Raw genomic sequence first — 19,988 nt, forward strand, 5'->3', positions numbered from 1 at the left:
TCTAGTCTTGCTTTCTTATAAGCAATTTAAACTCGGGTGTCGTATAATAGGTGTTCTCTTACCTGACGCAAGATGCTGGTGCCATGGGCGGGCGCAGGCAGGGCGCGACGCCCGCCGTGCGCCCTCACCTATGCTGTTCCATTTGATGATTTACTCCAACCTGCAAACATTATCAAAATCAGTGAAATCAAACAAACTTGTTACAATAAACTTGTACCTCTTACAATTTTAGTTTTCATCTTCATTTACAGGTGAGATCGCAGTCAAGGACTAAAACTTGTCATAGGTTAAAAAATAATAAAAAGGATGTGAACAGTTAGCCTGTGGCTTTGGTTGAAGTTTGAAGGTGGTAAATGAAATATTGAACTTCCAAGACATTAGAGTATTTTGTAGCATTCCGGAGTTGGTATATTAGTTATGAAGGCCTCCGGGGCGCAGTGGCACGCGCAGTGGACTTACAAGACGGGGGTCCTGGGTTCGATCCCTGCCTGGACCGATTGAGGTTTTCTTAATTGGTCCAGGTCTGGCTGGTGGGAGGCTTTGACCATGGCTAGTTACCACCCTACCGACAAAGACGTACCGCCAAGCGATTTAGCGTTCCGGTACGACGTCGTGTAGAAACCGAAAGGGGTGTGGATTTCATCCTTCTCCTAACAAATTTTTGCATCTTAGATTGCATCATCACTTACCATCAGATGAGATTGTAGTCAAGGCTAACTTGTAGAGAAAAAAAAATGCTCATTGCGCATGCTACACCTTCTTACTGGAAAGCATGATAAGCCCTGGATAAGTCCAATATTATCATCGACATTGGAGCAGTGTTGTAACTCCCAAATTCCTTCTCCTACAAGGAAGCCTGTAGCCATTCAAATACTCCACAATGATGATGAAGATTGCGGTAGGTATACTATCGTTATCAACCCATATTCGGCTTACTGCTGGGCTCGAGTCTCCTCTCAGAATGAGAGGGGTTAGACCAATAGTCGACCACGCTGGCCCAATGCGGATTGGCAGACTGCACACACGCAGAGAATTAAGAAAATTCTCTGGTATTCAGATTTCCTCACGATGTTTTCCTTCACCGTTAGAAACACTTGATATATATTTTTTAAATGCACACATATGAAAAATTGGAGGTGCATGCTCCGGACCCACACCCTCCGGAATCGGAGGCAGAAGTCGAGACTCCTTACTAAGACCTTTATGATAAAAATATTGTGGTTATCCTTGTAACACGGATGTCTATTGTAAAATTTGTATTTTAGGTAATAATTAAAATAAAATAATAATAGACAACTGACGATCGGTCAATGTGTCGTGCAATAGTTGTTGATATGACGATAATCTGGTTAAAGCTGAAAAGGAAAAAGTATCAAAATACTTGGACCTTGCTCACGAGATTACCGCCATGGAATGTTGAGTCAACTATGATTTTAATAATAGTTGTATCAGTCAATGGTCTTATAGCGAAAAGCTTCGACCAACACCTTAAGAAGCTTTCGCTTAACTGTTGGATCAAGAGTCAGATACAAAAGGCAGTGATTCTTGAGACGGCGCGTATTGTGAGGAGGTCCCTCACTCTGGAGTCCTGACCACCGGTTGCTTGGGCACTCAAATGTCCCGCAGCGGGAGGATTGATTTTTTTTTTATAAATTTTTAATAGTGTTTTGTATTTTATATTTATATTGACATTGTCAAGAATTAAAAAAAAAACTAATAAATAAATGAGAGCGAAAATAGACGACTGAATTTAATACCCGAATAAGGCTCCAGAAAAGTCAAATTTACTTTTAATTAGTGATCCAGTTTTCATTTATTAGCCTGATAATATATTTCCATTTGCATACTTCGAACGGACAGTATTAGAACACTGTCATCAACTTTTAATTAGTTATTACTTTATGTTTTTAAATATATGGGAGTGATGAACCGTGTCAGTGTAAAATGGGGCCAACGTTTGACCAAATTAACTCCATCAACCTTAGAAGCCTTTTAGTAGCAACAAACGAAAATAAATTGCCTGGAATTAGAGTAAAAGACCCTAACGTTTCATGCTAACATAAAAGTCATGTAGGTGTAAATAATCATAATTTCTAGCTAGCCAGTAAATGCTTTTACTGTTGTGTTATTTTATATACTTTTTAAACTATTTAATTCTGGTTGATGGTAAGAATGAAAATTTACAATATTATCAGATATCTCGAGGTTTTACTCGCGCTGTTCTTGTTCCCGTAGGAATACAAGTCTAACAGTAACAGGTCACAGTCTATGACACTCAGCAAAGACGTAGCCTTCTAATTGTATAAAATTTTTTAAAATCTCTTTACTAAATCCTGTGATTATTCCCTATATGATTAAAAGTTTACTATACCCTGCCCAGGAGTATGAAGAATAATTGTACCAAGTTTCGTTTAAATCCGTCGAGTAGTTTTTGGTTCTATAACGAACATACAGACATACACAAATTTTACTGATTGCATTTTTGGCATCAGTATCGATCACTAATCACCCCCTGATATTTAATTTGGAAATATATTTTATGTACAGAATTGACCCCTCTACAGATTTATTATAAGTATAGATGAGATGTACGTAAGTAAACTCTTTAGTCTTACAACGTAAAATAATTAAAAGCAAATAAAAACCAGGCATAGAGGCAAAATCGTGCGCTAAACTAATCGGATAATATTCAGATACCGTCATTACCCACGAACATATATCTACAAAGTATGAGCTCTAAGCTTAATGAATAGTTTACGCTAGCGATATTTTACACAACGTCGCCGGTACTCATTAGTAGCTAGAACGATGTTCCATCGACATACACATACCAAGTATTACACACGAGTACTGAGTATGTGGTTATAGAACTATTCGATTTAATCAATCTAATCTCCAAGCGACTCTACAACTTCAGACTTCTAAACGTTGTAGAGTGGCTTTGATTCGTCGGTTTTTCTCGGATAATGGCAGAATAAATTAGTCAAGATATTATATAGGTAGGTATTTAAATGGCCACCAATATCAAATTCTTGTTATTTTTAACCCCCAACGCAACAAAAAGGGGTGTTATACGTTCGACGTGGATGTCTGTCTGTCTGTGGCATCATAGTAATTACACAAAGGCAACAATTGCTGTTTTTTCATTTGAAAGCAAGTAATATTAGGTTTTATCTGGGGAAAAATTCCTACTGAACTAAATTTTTGTTTACACCTTTATTACGGTCCGAAAACAGTTTTTACAGAAAACTGCAAGATACATTTTTTGTAGACAATTTTATGAAGAACAATTTTTATAATTACCTCTATTGACCTCCGAGCAAAATTTGCGAAATATTTGCGAAAAACTGATTTTCGTGAGCTTTTGACAGTTGTAACTTTTTTAGCAGGCGCGATATCGATGTCGATTTTTCACATCTTCATAATAACAGCGTAATAAAGATGTATACAAAAATTCAGGTCAGTAGGAATTTTTCCCCAGATTGATTGAGATAAAATGCATTTAACTTTTTCTGTTATGGTAGAAAGAATTTCTAAATTAGTTAATTTTATGACCTTAGGGTCAAAATTTTTTATTTTAAATAATTATGGTTAATCCCGTAATGTCCCGTTACGGATGTCTTTTGTACAATTGAGTATAAATCGACTCATAAGTTGCTAATGCGATGAAAGTTCCATCAACATACACATACCACATAAGTATTCCTTACAAGGAGGTGGTTAGGAAACTATTCCATTTAATCAATCTAAAGCTAGTCGTAAACTGAAGATCGAAATTGCGAATTACGTAAGCCGCACGACTTGACTGCATCGGACAGATGGTTTCTTCGGCTCAATTGCTACAGACAGTGCAGTTACTCACATACGATCTTGCATTTGGCCGTATCTGTTCATTATACTATTACTTCTTTACACCATTGTTTGTATTTTACTTGGTTTGTTTTTGTAAAATTTTGTTATTTTGTTTTTGGTGTAATAAAGTGTTTTATTATTTTTATTATTCTTTATTCTTAAATGTTTTACTGTTATGATTTATGTCACCAAAGGCCGTTAAGACCGCATATTTACATGATCTAATTAATTCTTTTTCCTATTAGAAATTCATTAAAAAGTATGTGCCAGTGATGTGTTATGGATCCTTAACTTAGTAGCTAATTAATGGGCCGACTTATAAAGCTTGAAGCAGAGAGTGGGCGATGAAAAGCTGATACGTATCTTGGCTAGTCTAAGAGTTAAAGTTTGTGGTGTTGTAGAGGTAATCTCTAGATCTACTGAACCGGTTTAGAAAATTCTTTTAACACTAGAAAGCCTTACGTTATTTGTAAGTATCATAAGCTATATTTTATAAAATAAGTGCTTACTTCGGATTTTATTTCGGACTTCGGAATTAAGAGGTCGTTTAGTCCATGCGAATCGGACACGCCCTACCCAAATCGGCAGAAGTCCGAAGTGAATTTTCCTCCACGGAAAAAACGGGACTTACGCGGGTTAAACTGCGGGCGTCGGCTAGTCTACGATAAAAAAGGAAAGATGTCGTCGCAAGATTTTAGATTACACCTCGACTGGTCTACAAATTCTCCACGTCAGTCCCCTGTGTACCATTATACCTCACACCAGAGACGCACCCTTTTAAACGTACCCGCGCCTAAAACACACGAGAAATATTACTAAATAAATAATCATCCATCGCAATCTAATACCTACGTAGGTAGAACCAGGTTTAAGCTAGTTTGCGATAAAAAAGGAAAGATATCGTCGCAAGATTTTAGCTTACACCTCGACTGGTGTACAAATTCTCAACGTCAGTCCCCTGTGTACCATTATACCTCACACCAGAGACGCACCCTTTTAAACGTACCCGCGCCTAAAACACACGAGAAATATTACTAAATAAATAAGCATCCATCGTAGTCTAATACCTGCGCGGGTAGAACCTGGTGTAAGCTAGTTTACGATAAAAAAGGAAAGATGTCGTCGCAAGATTTTAGCTTACACCTCGACTGGTGTACAAATTCTCAACGTCAGTCCCCTGTGTACCATTATACCTCACACCAGAGACGCACCCTTTTAAACGTACCCGCGCCTAAAACACACGAGAAATATTACTAAATAAATAAGCATCCATCGTAGTCTAATACCTGCGCGGGTAGAACCTGGTGTAAGCTAGTTTACGATAAAAAAGGAAAGATGTCGTCGCAAGATTTTAGCTTACACCTCGACTGGTGTACACATTCTCAACGTCAGTCCCCTGTGTACCATTATACCTCACACCAGAGACGCACCCTTTTAAACGTACCCGCGCCTAAAACACACGAGAAATATTACTAAATAAATAAGCATCCATCGCAACCTAATACCTTGCGTTATGAGGAAGCTGCAATGCCCCGGTATAAATATAGAGTGCTATTATTATACGCTACGGAACAGTTTCATTTAACGCGTTTAATATTTATTTGCCTGCACGTAGGGAGCTTAATATGAAACATTTTATTATTAATAGTTTACTTTTAAGCTTTTTATTAATTAAATGCACTTAATTAATTCCGCTACCACTTATTAAATCAATTGAACACGATAAAAAATTAAATAAATATACAAGATACAAATGAAAAACATTTCACATTCATTCGAACTCTAGCAACCTACATAATATATTATAATATTCGACTAAAAGTATTTTTCCTCAGATTTTATTCACAAATCACATCCAATTTTGAAGTAAATATCGACAAATAATAATTTGACCTGTTGTTCCCTACGCTCTAATTAAGACTTCATTGTAGCCGCCATAATTTTAAATTGCAAACGCATTTATCGCGAAAGTTTGTATGGATGTTTGGATGTATGTTTGGATGTTTGTTACTCTTTAACGCCGCTACTACTGAAGATTTGGCTATATATATATATAGATATTACTCTGGATTAACACATAGGCTACTTTTTATCCCGAAAAATCCATGGTTTCCCGAGATTTGCGAGAAGTGATGATTTTGATGATATGAATATTTGTTAATCTTTCACGCCTCAACTAATAAACCAAATTAGCTGAAATTTGGTATTGAGATATTTTATAGCATAGATTAACACATAGGCTACTTTGTATCCTGGAAAAATCCATGGTTTCCGAGGTATTTGTGAAAGACTAAATTTCACGCGGGCGAAGTCGCGGGCGTCCGCTGGTTGAATATATCTCTCTTTAATTACCCTTTAAATAAATACTACTATAGTTCATCATCATCCATTATCATCATCATTATCAGCTGATAGACCCCATTGCTGAACATAGGCCTCATGTAAGCAAGCATAGGCTTTCTGTTGCCCTCTTGTCATTGGTCCACTAAGTAGGGGATAAATCAACACTGTGCTTCCGGTGCGGGTTCCCTCCACCACCATAAAATTATAATCATAATCATAATTTTTTGACGGCGTCCGTGGCGCAGTGGTATGCGCATTGGATTTACAAGACGGATATTCTGGGTTCGATCCCCGGCTAGGCCGATTGGGATTCTTGATTGGTCCCGGTCTGGCTGGTGGGAGGCTTCGGCCGTGGCTAGTTACCACCCTACCGGTAAACAATTGCTCTCCTAATTTCTCATTCGATCACGCAGAGAAACACTGAGTTTGATCGCTTCGTGGCGATGAGTGCCCTAAGTGATTCTTAGCCTTCTTATAAAGCACATAGATAGAGCCAAGTCAAGGATAATTATTTAGTCGGTAGGTCATTATAGTAGGTAGACTAAAGTTAAATATTAACTAGGTACTGCTTATGTAGATTCTCATAGACCCAAGTAACAAGGCTGGAACAACTTTAAAGTTTAAACAAATATTGCAGCACTCAGTTATACAAGCTAAGCCCGGCCTGACATTGCGGTTAGAACGGACTGCTCCCAAGTTGCAACAATGAACGAGACATATGTACAACATAACACAAACCAACTACTAGAATAAGGAATGATTAAAATTACTGATAACTATGTATTTTGAGTGATATTGTAATCAATAGCTCAACAGTAAAGCGGCCGGACTCATCACCGAAGGGTCGTGGTTCAATACTAAGTACTAGTAAATATACGTACCCACACCTAATACAGTCTTTCCCGACTAGTTGGAGGGGAATGGTCATACTTAAAAAAAGATTTTTTTTTAAATATTTGCCATATCTCTTTTTTACTAAGACCAATATTTTAATGCCCCTCCAACTAGTCGGGAAAGACTGTATTACGAGTAGGTACGATAATAGACCAACGGGGCGGGGATCGAACCACCACCCCTCGGAGTCCGACCGCTCTTACCGTTGAGCTATTGAGGCTGTAAAAAAGATGTGGCAAATATTATTTTTAAAAAGAAAAAGGTAAAGTTGCAGTTGCTAAAAATATTAGAATCGCAAGATTATTCAGACTTGCCGTAAAAAGCTGCATTGAGGAATTAAATCGAGTCACGTGACGTCTCTGATATTTTGAGACGAGATGTAATATTCTGGAATTGGTTGATATATTTCTGCACGAAACCTATCCTGGATTACGTCGTAACAGCAAAAGTCAAACAGTGTGCAGTTTATGACTGTATTATAATAATCATGTCACTTCGCTTATCTTCGACTAGCTGACGCCGCGCGGTTTCACTCGCGTCGTTCCTGTTTCCGTAAGAATACGGGAATAAAATATATTTTATAGCCTTCCTCGATAAATGGGCTATCTAACAGTGAAAGAACTTTTCAAATCGGACCAGTAGTTCCTGAGATTGAAGCAAATAAACAAACGAATTTTTCAGCTTTATAAAATTAGTATATCGTTGCTTGAGTAGTAACCAAAATGGCATGTGAAAGTTCTTAAATTTGTACAATATTAATGTATCTTATTGTTTGTGTAGTTAAATGCAAATTTTCACAAATTTCAGAGTAAAGTTATATACCGCACAAAGAGAATAGTCGTACAAACAAAAAGTTTCTTTAGTAACCAAGGATTTCGCAACGTCTGAGTTATTTACTACAAAATGCTATTTGTCATCCGAAACGGCAGTTGTCAAATTAATCTTAGCAAATTATACGGCTTCCAGTGTAGTGGACAAGTTTAATTGGTTCCCGTTGTGTACGATCAATCATAGGAGTGGTAAACCGTGTCAACACAGGTTGGGGGCAACGTTTAGGGCAAACTTCGACGAGAGAAACTTTTAATTAGCTGTACTTGAAACACATTGCTTAATATTAAAGGTTAAACCTTTATACCCACGTTCTACATATAAACACCTTCCCAAAGTGAATAGGCATTTTCGTGCCAAGCGCGCTCCAAATTAGACCTAATCATAAGTAGTCATCAATCCATATTCAGCTCACTGTTAAGCACGAATGAGAGGGGTTAAGCCAATAGTCCACCACGCTGGCCCGATGCGGATTGGCAGACTTCACACTCGTATAGAATTAAGAAAATTTTTAGGTATACAGGTTTACTCACAATGCTTTTCCTTCACCGTTTGAGACACGTGATATTTAATTTCTAAAATACACATTCCTGAAAATTAGAGGTGTATGCCCTTTACCGGATTCGAACCCACACCCTCCAAAATCGGCAGAAGTCTCATTCACTTGGCTATCACGGCTCTCTGCTCTACGGCTATGTAATATTTACCAACAACTAACGTGCCCCGGACCTAGTCATTACTTGGCATCAACCATGGTTGAAGTCAAAGGTAAGACCATTTATTATAAAATATTTTACGAAATTTTACAGAAACAATGAAACAAAGGCGGTTAGACCGATCTAACCAAACAAAGAGATATTAAATGAGAGAGAATGATTATTCAATATTCCATTGTAATCAAAGTGTAATTTCTCGTATGAATACAGATTCCATAGATCTTTAACTGTAAGAAAATTGTTACTATCCGTACTTGAAACACATTTCTTAATACACTCGTTCTAGTTTTTAGTATTTGCTTGTAGATACGAATAAAACGTTGGTTCTAATTTTAAGTTTTTTAGGAATATAAATCATAATACAATGAATGTTATTTCCGGAGGATGCCATCTAATTTTATCATGCCTTCTTTGTAAGTTTGCCCGTTGTCAGACCGCGGATGCACTTTACCCTCTTTGAACCTTTTGTGCTTGCCCCATTCTTTAATCCCCGTTCGTAATCTCCACAAAGACGCCAGCATCTCGAAAAATTTGTTATTTGTGTGAATTTTTCGTTTTCCATTGCACTACATACAAAGTCTTTCCTTATTTCAAAAGTTTTTGAGGAGAAACGAATATAAAGTATTTTATTTTGTAGAACATAGCTACAAATGTATCTTCTACATAATATTACTAGGTGGCCTTGCCTCATACGATTATTTACGAATGAATGTTTTTTTCATTAAAAAATGCTAATAGTTTTGGTTTTAGGATAGATAATTGTGTTTGAGATTAAAAAAAATGTTTAAAATGTTATTAAAACTTTATTAAAGTTTGAAAATTATACAAAAAACCAGAAGTGTTTTCTACAAATGACCTCAATACTTTAATTTGAAGAAGGCCTGTGTGAAGACCTGAAGTGATGATTTTTGAGGTTGTTGATATACAAATCAGTCCAGGGGCTCGACGTGATTTGCGTATATATAACCAACAGAAATAAAAACCGAGTTTTTGCCTAATCCTACAAAATTTTCATTCCGTAAGTATTAGAAAACATAAACATAATTAGATAAATGAAATGTCGTTCTCCTTTCCTGAAAATCCCTGCTTTCATTGATCACGCTATAACAACGTGATAAAAAAGCGGGAATTTTAATTTCTAATAAAAATACTAGCTAACGCTTCGAACTTGGTAGCATATTCGTAGCGCTTACGTAGCTTTATCAAATGAAACTTGATGACATACCGACAACAGCGCCACGTTCCGGTACGTGCAATTGTGTTTTCCAAACATTGAGAAACCCTTTAAAATGTACACACAGAATTTCACCCACATTAGTCCAGCCATTTAGAAGTAGTTAAGTGATATACAAGTACAGAAGAATTTTTCATATAAATAAGATTTAGATTATATTTTGTCACGTCCTCGTCATTCAAATATTCACGCAAAATGCAGTAACAAAATGTTCTATTTCAATGACATAGAGAACATGAAACTATTCAAAAAACGTGAAATGAACACGAGTCCTCTTTCTCGCTACGAGAAAATCTCCAGCTAAAACGGTTTTAAAGCGTAACTTAAGGCTTTCATAATTAGAAATACGTATATGTTTTTTTCAATAATAAGTGGTGTTGTATCGGGTAATCTTTGGATATATTGAACCGATTTTGTAAATGCTCTTTCCACTAGAAAGCCACGTTGTTTGCGAGTGTCATAGGCTAAATTTTATCCCCGTATTCTCATGGGAACGGAAACTACTTGGGTAAAACCGCGGGGCGTCGGCTATTTATTGCTTAGAGCCGATTTCATCAGCTTCATAATAAGAGCCGGTTTGTTTGTTTGAAGTTTGAGCCGGGAGCCTGCGATAGCCACACCTTATTTCAGGAAGCCTGAAAATTTGTCAGCCGATGCACTTATCATAGATAAGTACGGTACTCAATTATGGAGTTAAAAAAGTATCACTCCGAAACTATTGGATGCATTCAACTGAAACATAAGTTCATGTCGCAAAAACGAAAATAGCGTAGTGTATAACAAAATAATGGACCAAAAAACCTCCTGGCAACATGCAGGACCGTGATTTGCGTGCTTTCTGAATTCAAAACTGTATAGACAATGCGGTCCTCGAACTATGCACACCGAATAGCCCACAACGCCTGGTCTAAAAGACAAAATTTGTGAATAAGCTATTCGTCACTTATTAGAAGGTGGTGTAACCGGCCCTTATACTAAAAGCAATTTGAAATTAGAACAGAAGAATGGCACGTGCACTCGTACACGCCCATTCATTATCTATGCTCATATTCATGACGCAAGAGCAAAGGCAACCTTTGTGAATCGTGAATACTTTATGTTACCAATGTTTTTGTACACCCTGCGGCGCTCATTAGTCGCCCTTTAAACGTGCTGTTGACATTGGACAGTGGACCAAGGAAAGCTGCGTTTTTGCACTACGATATTTGCTATTTTAGATATATATTTTCTACATTATCTTATATCTTCAAACCAGCCTGCTAACAAGCAGCATGGTTGATCTACGAGAAAGTTCCTTAATATTATCTCTCTTATAAGGAGAAGATTTTCGTACGAAATTGACCAGTGACGATCTATGATTCCGTCGCTATGACTTGGTCGCTAAATTTGGGCCTCATAAGAAGGCTGAGAGTCACACAGCCGGCGATGGAACGAGCTATGCTCGGATTGTTTATGCGTGATCGACTCAAAATTGAGGAGATCCGTTATAGTACCAAAGTTACAGACATAGCTCAACGAGTCGCGAAGCTGAAGTGGCCAATAAGCGGGACACATAGTTCAAAGAGCCGATGAACGCTGGGGTCCCAAGGTGCTCGAATGCTGACCTCTGCACTAGAAAGAGCAGTGTTGAAAGACCCCCCCACCAGGTAGACTGACGACATTAAACGAGTCGCGGGGATGCAGGTGGCTCATCGTGGATCGTGATGTTTGGAAGTCCCTACAAAAGGCCTTTGTACTGCAGTGGACGTCCATCGGCTGATATGACGATGATGGTGATGAAGGAGGGGAAACCTTGACCTGGACCTTTAAAATGGAATGAGATTAATGATGTGATAATGGACTGATAATGATGATCTATGAACTGTCTCGTTAGTCAAGTAATTAGCTTGCTATGGATAACGAGTGCTAAGAAATGAATCTGCTAAGCTTTTCTTTCTTCCAAAAGTTTCCAGCTTGAGCTGGGAAGTTGGTGGTGTTACACCCCCGTGCCTCGAAAGCACGTAAAACCGTCGGTCCCGGTCATTATTTGAACAATTTTGACAATTTGAAACTCTTTTGCGATGATTAACATCGATTGTGATCACAAAAGAGTTTCAAATTGTCACCCTAAGCCCACCGACCCGCATTGGAGTAGTGTGGTGGGTCTAAGTTTCATATTTCTCTCTTATAAGGAGTGCTTGAATGAATGATAAATAAATAAGTAGAAGCTGAATATCTAACTGTACATTGAATTTTTATAAACAAGATGCAACAAAAAAAGAATGTTTCCAACTTTTAAATGTTTTGTTTTAGTAAGTTTAATCCTTAAACAAATTAGGCTAAGTTTAGATTGGAAGAACTGTAGCCATGAATAAATACCTACCTATACATTATGATTATGGTAGGAGTCCACAAATCCTCATCGCACGTATCGGATTCATCGCATCATATGGTTTTTTAGTATTATTTGTATAGAAAGATACAATACTTCTTATTTTATATTATGTAATGGAGTAAGTTATAATTTTATTTTATTTCAATGTTCTATTAACTGATACTGGAAGGCGCTCAGAAACTCGTAGTACAGGGAACGTGTTAAGTTACTCCTGTTTGATATTGTAAACCCATTTAAGGAGGTCGTCATATTAGAACCATAAATTATGAAGCGGGTTACCCAGTTCAAGTAAACTTTGTTAAGTTCAGTAAGCTGTCTCGCTGTCCCGAAATTATACCACATCGTATTTTGTTAGAAAATCATAAGATACTAATACTATAAAAATTATAAGTAAAATAACTTTAAAAAAAAAAGCTTTTATTTAAGAAGAAAGAAAGAAAGAAAGAAAGAAAATTATTTTATTTGGACACACACACACATAATACACAAAAGACAACAAATACCTAAAACAAAAGACAGTAATTTTAAAAATATAGTAAACTAATAATTTAAAGATATTAAACTAATGATTAAATTAAATCCAAAAAAATGATGTGTGTGGTACCAAAATGGTCTCCACTCAGCATGTGCTACGCTAGTGATGGATGCACCAGCGCAGCGCTGGTCTTCCGTGGAACCATGTGGTGAAGAAAATGTTTTTTTCTTTCAACATCTTAACTATCAACTTATAACCTCATTATGTCCAACTTAAATGATAATAAAAACTTCAAAATTGAGCTCAAAGAATCAACCATACATACATTGCAAGTTAAATAAAAGCTTTTAAAAAAGGTAAAGTTTGTGGTATTGTAGGAGGTAGTCTCTGGATCTACTAAACCGATTTTGAAAAATCTTTTATCACTACAAAGCGACATTATTTGTCAGTGTCATACGCTATATTTTATCCGTGTATTCTTATCGGAACAGGAACTACGCGGCTGAAACTACAACGCGCGGCTAGTTTTAGTATAAATTAAATGGAATAAATATGTGATAAACCAAACCAAAAAGAGTTTGCTGGCAGCGATAAAGCCGCTTTTACATGATTTGTTTTTTAATATTTTTATCATATTTATATCTTGTGTACAATATACTTTTTCTTCCTTTAAAAACATGTACCTATGGATTTTAATTGATTATATATTAATAGCGATTTTTCGAAATAAACATAAATAATATTAATAACCATCATATTGTGATATGATTGATGTACCCTTACTAACATGGAATAAAGTTTCATTAGTACCAATCAGATGTTGAAAAATATATTCCCACCCCCAATAAAGTATGTTCACTCTATTGAAGAAGGAAGAAGAATAAGAGTTAGGTATAAAAAACTAATATTCTTTATTTAAAAAAACTTCAGCTAAGAAGTAAGTACGCTTAAAAAGACCAGAGAATATAAATTACTGGTTCATTCCGGAAGAAAGTTTTATATATACCAAGGTATCTCTTACTTCCGAGTCATAGAATACGTTTTCTATCATTCTATTTCAATTATACTAAAGTGGAAATTGAAAACGGAGTCTTGATCGCACCGTATCCAGCCTTCCGCGAATACATTCACTCTAAAGCTAAATGTCCACCAGCAATTTAATTTTTTACATAAAAATATTTTACTCCGATTCTAATGACTTCTCGTGTAACGTAAGAGTTTAGTATAGTTGTACTCATAGTTGAAGCAAGAACATCATTAAGAACCCATATTCGGCTCACTGTTGAGCACGAGCCTCCTCTCAGAATGAGATAGGTTCGGCCTTGGAAATTAGTAATATATCACAGGTATGACGGTTTGCTCACGACGTTGCATAATTGGAAAACCGTGGCATACAAAAGCAGCAGCTTTTACTAACCTCGTTATTGATACAAGTTGGGAGGAGGGGGTTTATCGAAAGTTGTTACTAACCAGATGTCAGTGATACCTCCCTGACAAATAACCTTAAGCGATCATTACGAAACTGTATTGGAGAAATTATTTTTCATTTTGTATATTAATTTATACGTATAGTGCCAACCCCAGTTAAAATCCTTGTGCACGCCATTGAATATTAAGTTAAGTTACTGTTTGTTGCTGCAAAGCGGGGCTTTAACGGAGATTTATCTAGTATAAAACGTTCTGTGAACATCCTCGTGGAAAAGCAGCTTAAAGCTCCGTTTGTTCTTAGATTACTATAAAATGTTACACGTTGCAAATGCAAATAGATTAAAACTGGATGCAACCGATTTATATTCTACCCGCGACTCTGTAGATTATAATTTAGCATGGCTCCGGATAAAATGCATTAGAACATTTTTTATTTTGGTACATTCTATTTTAGTTCGTTTCAGCTTATTTAAATCATTTTTTTTTGCAGAGAAATATTTTTTATGTAATTTATTTAACAATTTTTAGCAGACCTCGAAATGGATTACAAAAATAAAAAAATCTTTAAAATTAAAAAAATAATAATGCATTGCCTACTCTGCGGACTCATTGGCATGTAGCCATGTGGCACGTCGATTCTCTTTCTACAATCGCTAACGCTTCGAAAACTAAAAAAAAAAAAAAAATTAACTTCAAACGCATTAATGCTAGCCAAAAATTAAAGTTTAGCGAATGGACTACTGTAGGTATCTATAAAAGTAGAGATAAATTGTACGAGTTGTACGAGGAAAAACAATATACTCAAACGCGAACTTATTTAGATTATGTAAAAAGTTACTCAAAAATTTTCAAACGTGTTTGTATACTTGCGAAATCGTTACACATCAAACAGAAAATAATTGAGTCTGAGAACAAGATACAAACCACCTGGAATATAATTAATAGAGAATCAGGAAAAATCAAACCGCGTGATACGAGTTTTGAATTAATTGTCAATGACAAAAAGGTAAACACTGATAACGAGGTTGTTAATGCCTTTGAAGATTTTTTCCAGAATGTTCCTATCTTGTTAATAGATTCACTGGATTCGTCTGCTACGGAAGCCCAGAGACTATTAAGAGGCAATGTTAAAGAGTGCAACAATCTTTTTGAATTTCACCATATAACTGTATCAGACATTAAAAAATCTTTCAATTTGTTAAAATTAAAAAGAACTGGAGATCTGTGGGGCATGTCAGTGAAAGTAATATCTAATAGAATTGATGTCATTGCTCCCCACTTAGCACTTAGCATTATTTTTAATGAATGTGTGGACTTAGGTATTTTTCCGAACCTAATGAAGCATGGCAAATTGATACCACTTTTTAAATCAGGAGACAAATCAGATCTTAATAATTATAGACCGATTACAATATTGCCAACACTTAGCAAGGTCTTTGAAAAAATCATATTAAATCAACTTTTATGTCATTTTAATTTAAATAACTTGTTTCATCCTGAACAGTATGGTTTTACAAAAGGTCGCAATACCACTGATGCAGGGGCTAAACTTTTAAAACATATTTATGAAGCATGGGAAAGTTCTAAGAATGTTATTGGTGTGTTCTGTGATCTGTCCAAGGCGTTCGATTGTGTTGACCATAACACTCTTTTACTCAAGTTAAGCCACTATGGCATCAAAAGTGTTGCGCTTGAGCTCATTGCCTCTTATCTCAGTGATAGAACACAAAAGGTATGCATAAATGATATAAAGTCTCACGGTTCCACTACCAAAATGGGCGTCCCACAGGGTTCAATTCTGGGTCCTTTTTTATTCTTAGTGTACATAAACGATTTACCATTCCATGTCAGCGGCATATGTGAGATTGTACTGATGACACATCCTTAATTTTTAAGACGGACAGAAATAAAGATAACTCTGACGACGTAAACCGTGCCATGTCGCATGTGTCGCATTGGTTCACTGCAAATAATCTACTTTTAAATGCCAAGAAAACTAAATGTATTGAGTTTTCATTGCCAAATGTAATAAAATTAGATAAGTCTATAATGATCGATGGTGAAACACTGGAAATGGAGAGTTCCACAGTTTTCCTGGGAGTGACCTTGGATTGTAAGTTTCAGTGGGGTGCTCATATAGAAAAACTGTCTGGTAAACTTAGCTCAGCGGCATTTGCAGTGAGAAAAATAAGACAGTTCACTGATGTTGATACAGCTAGGCTCGTTTATTTTGCGTACTTTCACAGCGTAATGTCTTACGGTATTTTATTGTGGGGCAAGGCTGCCGATATACAATCTATATTTGTACTTCAAAAAAGAGCAATTCGAGCAATATATCAATTAAAATCACGCGAGTCCCTTCGTCAAAAGTTTAAAGAAATAGGTATACTGACAGTAGCCTGTCAATATATATATAACAGTATAGTCTATGTAAGACAAAATATTAATTTGTACAAACGAAAAGGAGATTTAAACCCACGTCTTACTAGACACGGGCATAAGTTAGTTATTTCTGCATATCGTCTCCAAAGAGTAAAAAAATCTTTTGTAGGTTTGGGTGTACTCTTCTATAACAAGATCCCCAAGACTGTGATGGACCTGCCAATGCATAGCTTTAAGCAATGTGTTAAAAAACATTTACTTAGTCGAGGTTATTACAACATTGATGAGTTCCTTAAAGATAAAAGCGCTTGGAGGCCATTGGATCAGCTTCCACCTTCACACAGGAAATAAAACTATAAGAAATTGTAATTGTTATCAATTGTAAATTATAATACTGTACGACTTTTCAAAAGAGCAACTGTTGAGTTTCTTGCCGGTATCTTCTCAGCAGAACCTGCCTTCCGAACCGGTGGTAGAATCTTTACAAATAGTCAACTGACGTGTCAAAAGTGCTTGTAAACTGAGCCTACTTGAAATAAATGATTTTTGATTTTGATTTTGAACTAACAAAATGTATGGGAATGACAGATCCGATCTACAACTTGATCAGGTGACCTGTCGATAGTAAATGTCACTCCCGTAAATTTTGTTACTTTTTTAAGCGTTAGTAGAAAAAGGATCGAGTCACTTGGCTAGGGGCCCATATTAGAGAAGGAATTTTCTATTCTAGAAAGTTAGAAGTAGAAGTTAGAAACCCTGCGCACACCACTGAATATAACGTTTTTCAAATTATAAAGCTTGCTATTTATGATCAAAACTTGATAGTATAATTAGATAAGACCCAAAGACATAAAAGTCTAATATAAAATACCGAATGTAACTTTATATAAGTAATTTACGAAGGCAGTTGCCAAAAACCTTAAATGTGTGCTTACAGTGGACGGCTAGAGATTCCCAAAGCAGCCACAGTTTGCCCCTAAAGCTCTATAACGTAAACAGTATTTTAGAGACTCCTAAATTCGCAAACTACGAGTAAAATAATGATTTTACGAGTAAATTGCCAACAGAACTTTATTACTTACACAAATGCAACATGCTATAAAGGTACTTCATTTATAATAAGTATTCCGATTATAGTGACGTGTGATGTGACCTCTGCCTTTGATTTGGCATAGGTTTGAATCCGGTATAGGGCATGTACCTCCAACTTTTCAGTTAAGTGCATTCTAAGAAATTAAATATCACGTGTCTCAAACGGTGAAGGAAAAACATCGTGAGTAAACCTGCAACCCTGAGATATTTCTTAAATCTCCACGTGTGTGTAGTCTTCCCGGACAGCGTGGCGGACTATTGGCATACATTCTGAGTGGAGACTCTTGCTTAACAGTGAGCCGAATAGGGGTTGTTAATGATGTTGATGATAATTCCAATTGATCAAAGAGTGAACCACAATAGAGTTTAATCATCAATAGATATCCATTTAAATAAAATTAAAGTGTCTGATTTCAAGTTAGCTGTGTTTCTTTAAGTGCTTATAATTATTTACATCATGATAAAACTTCAATCAGATTTTTAAAAATATTTGTCTGTTTGTCCGGACTCATCTTTGGAACGGCTGGTCAGATTTTAATAGATCTTTCACAGGAAGATATAAGAGGTTATTGAGTAACATATAGGCTTTTTATTTCGGAAAAAACCAAAATCCATGGTTTCCGCAGAATTTATGAAAAACTGAATTTCACGCGTACGAAGTAGTGGACGTCCCCTAATGTATAATTACAATAAAGCTAATTAAAGCGAATTATTGTTATTTATCATTGTTGTAGTGCGTCATGCAAAGTCTATAATAATAACTATGGATAAAATTAGTAATTAAATAAAATGGAAACTGTAACTGGACTACAAATTATTGAAATTGTGAAACTTTTACGTTACAAAAGCGAATACAAATAAAGCATGACAATATTGTAAAACTAGATTATTATCTAGAAACTAACTTTTCTTTGTTTTTATAAAAAATAACACCTACGTTCGATTGCCGTTTGTTGTGACATGTTTGCGAAAATGGAAAAATTCGTAGTTCGCAGAAATTGAATATTTGTGTTTGAAACATTTCACTCGTACCTATACGATAAATACATATTATCTGAACCCCAATTTACCTCCCTATTTGTCATACCCAACGGTGGTTGTCCAATTAATCATAGCAATTCAATCAATTACAGCATCCACTGTGTAGAGGTAACTTTAATTGGTTTGCGCTATGTGCGATCAATCATATTATACACTAGATCAAATAATCTATGGAAACTAGTAAACAACTAACTTGCATAGGCCTTCATCATCAACCTATTTAAATGGTCCATTCACCCCATGCCTCACTTTTCATGGGAAAAGGGATTTGGAAATAAAACACACCACGCAGCCCCAATGTGGGTTAGTGAGATTGCTTTACTCTATTACAGAACTGCAAGAATATGTGATAATTAATTGTCCAAAGCTCGACTTACTCTCGGTCTATTTTTTTTTCCTCTTTACAAGTTATTCCTTGACTACAATCTCACCTGATGGTACGAGTAAGTGATGATGCAATCTAAGATGGAAGCGGGCTAACTTGTTAGGAGTAGGATGAAAATCTACAGTTTCGACATTGCACCGGAACCATAAATCGCTACGTCTATACAATAATGATCATCGATTAACAAATAAACAAAATCTCATCTAAAACGTATCTATCGTATTAAGAACGTCGCATACACGCGTGCTTAGTCAAATCGTTTTTTTTTTAAGTTGGTTAAAATGTTTTAATGTCTCAATAAATTCCCATTATAAGACCCGGCTATAAATCCAAGTTTTGGATTGATTGAATGCACACCCAATGGTACTACTGGTACTGTTATACTCGATTATAAACGGCGGGTGAGGGTACTGGGTTCATCGTGTGGCAAAAAGCTCCAAACAGAGCTGGGTTTTGGATTTGTAGACCCCTTAAAGACGCGCATAAATACCCCCCTCCATCACTAGTGTTATTCTCCCTGTTCATCCAAAGGACGACGTCTTGGGGCATGTTTAGATACCTGGTCTAATATACTTGACAGACCAAGGTCGTTAAGTATCAGTTATACTCGTAGAAATCTATATGTACTATTTTTTTTATACTAATAATAATTATGATTTAATTACTAGGTAGAGTTAGGCTAACGAAAGTAGAGACCGAAATCACCTGCTAAATTAAAAAAAACATTTAAACATATTTAAAAAAACATTCGTTTTTTTGTATAAATGAGAACTTTCCACCTAGATAGATTGTAACAGTCATTAGGGGTCTGCTGATGAAGACCAAGGTCAATTAAGGGAACTCTTTAACGGTTTACGGTATTTACTTTGTGTTTGGGCTTGATTAATTTGTATTGCTGTGTTTTTTTACCTAGATGGGTGTGACTGCCATTAGGTCTCTGGTGA

At 36.1% G+C, this 19,988-nt stretch overlaps 1 protein-coding gene across 1 annotated transcript in view; it reads right to left on the bottom strand.

The window, feature by feature from the left end:
- LOC112046500 (leucine-rich repeat-containing protein 15) overlaps positions 1 to 19,988 on the bottom strand; it is a 61,593-nt gene that overhangs the window by 11,889 nt on the left and 29,716 nt on the right. The window contains exon 2 of the mRNA XM_024083137.2: positions 63 to 160. Coding sequence (XP_023938905.1) covers positions 63 to 85 — 23 coding nt within the window. The 5' untranslated portion in view covers positions 86 to 160. The remainder of the gene's footprint in view (positions 1 to 62; positions 161 to 19,988) is intronic.

The sequence above is a fragment of the Bicyclus anynana genome, chromosome 6 (assembly GCF_947172395.1).
Source record: "Bicyclus anynana chromosome 6, ilBicAnyn1.1, whole genome shotgun sequence".
NCBI classification, from domain to species: domain Eukaryota; kingdom Metazoa; phylum Arthropoda; class Insecta; order Lepidoptera; family Nymphalidae; genus Bicyclus; species Bicyclus anynana.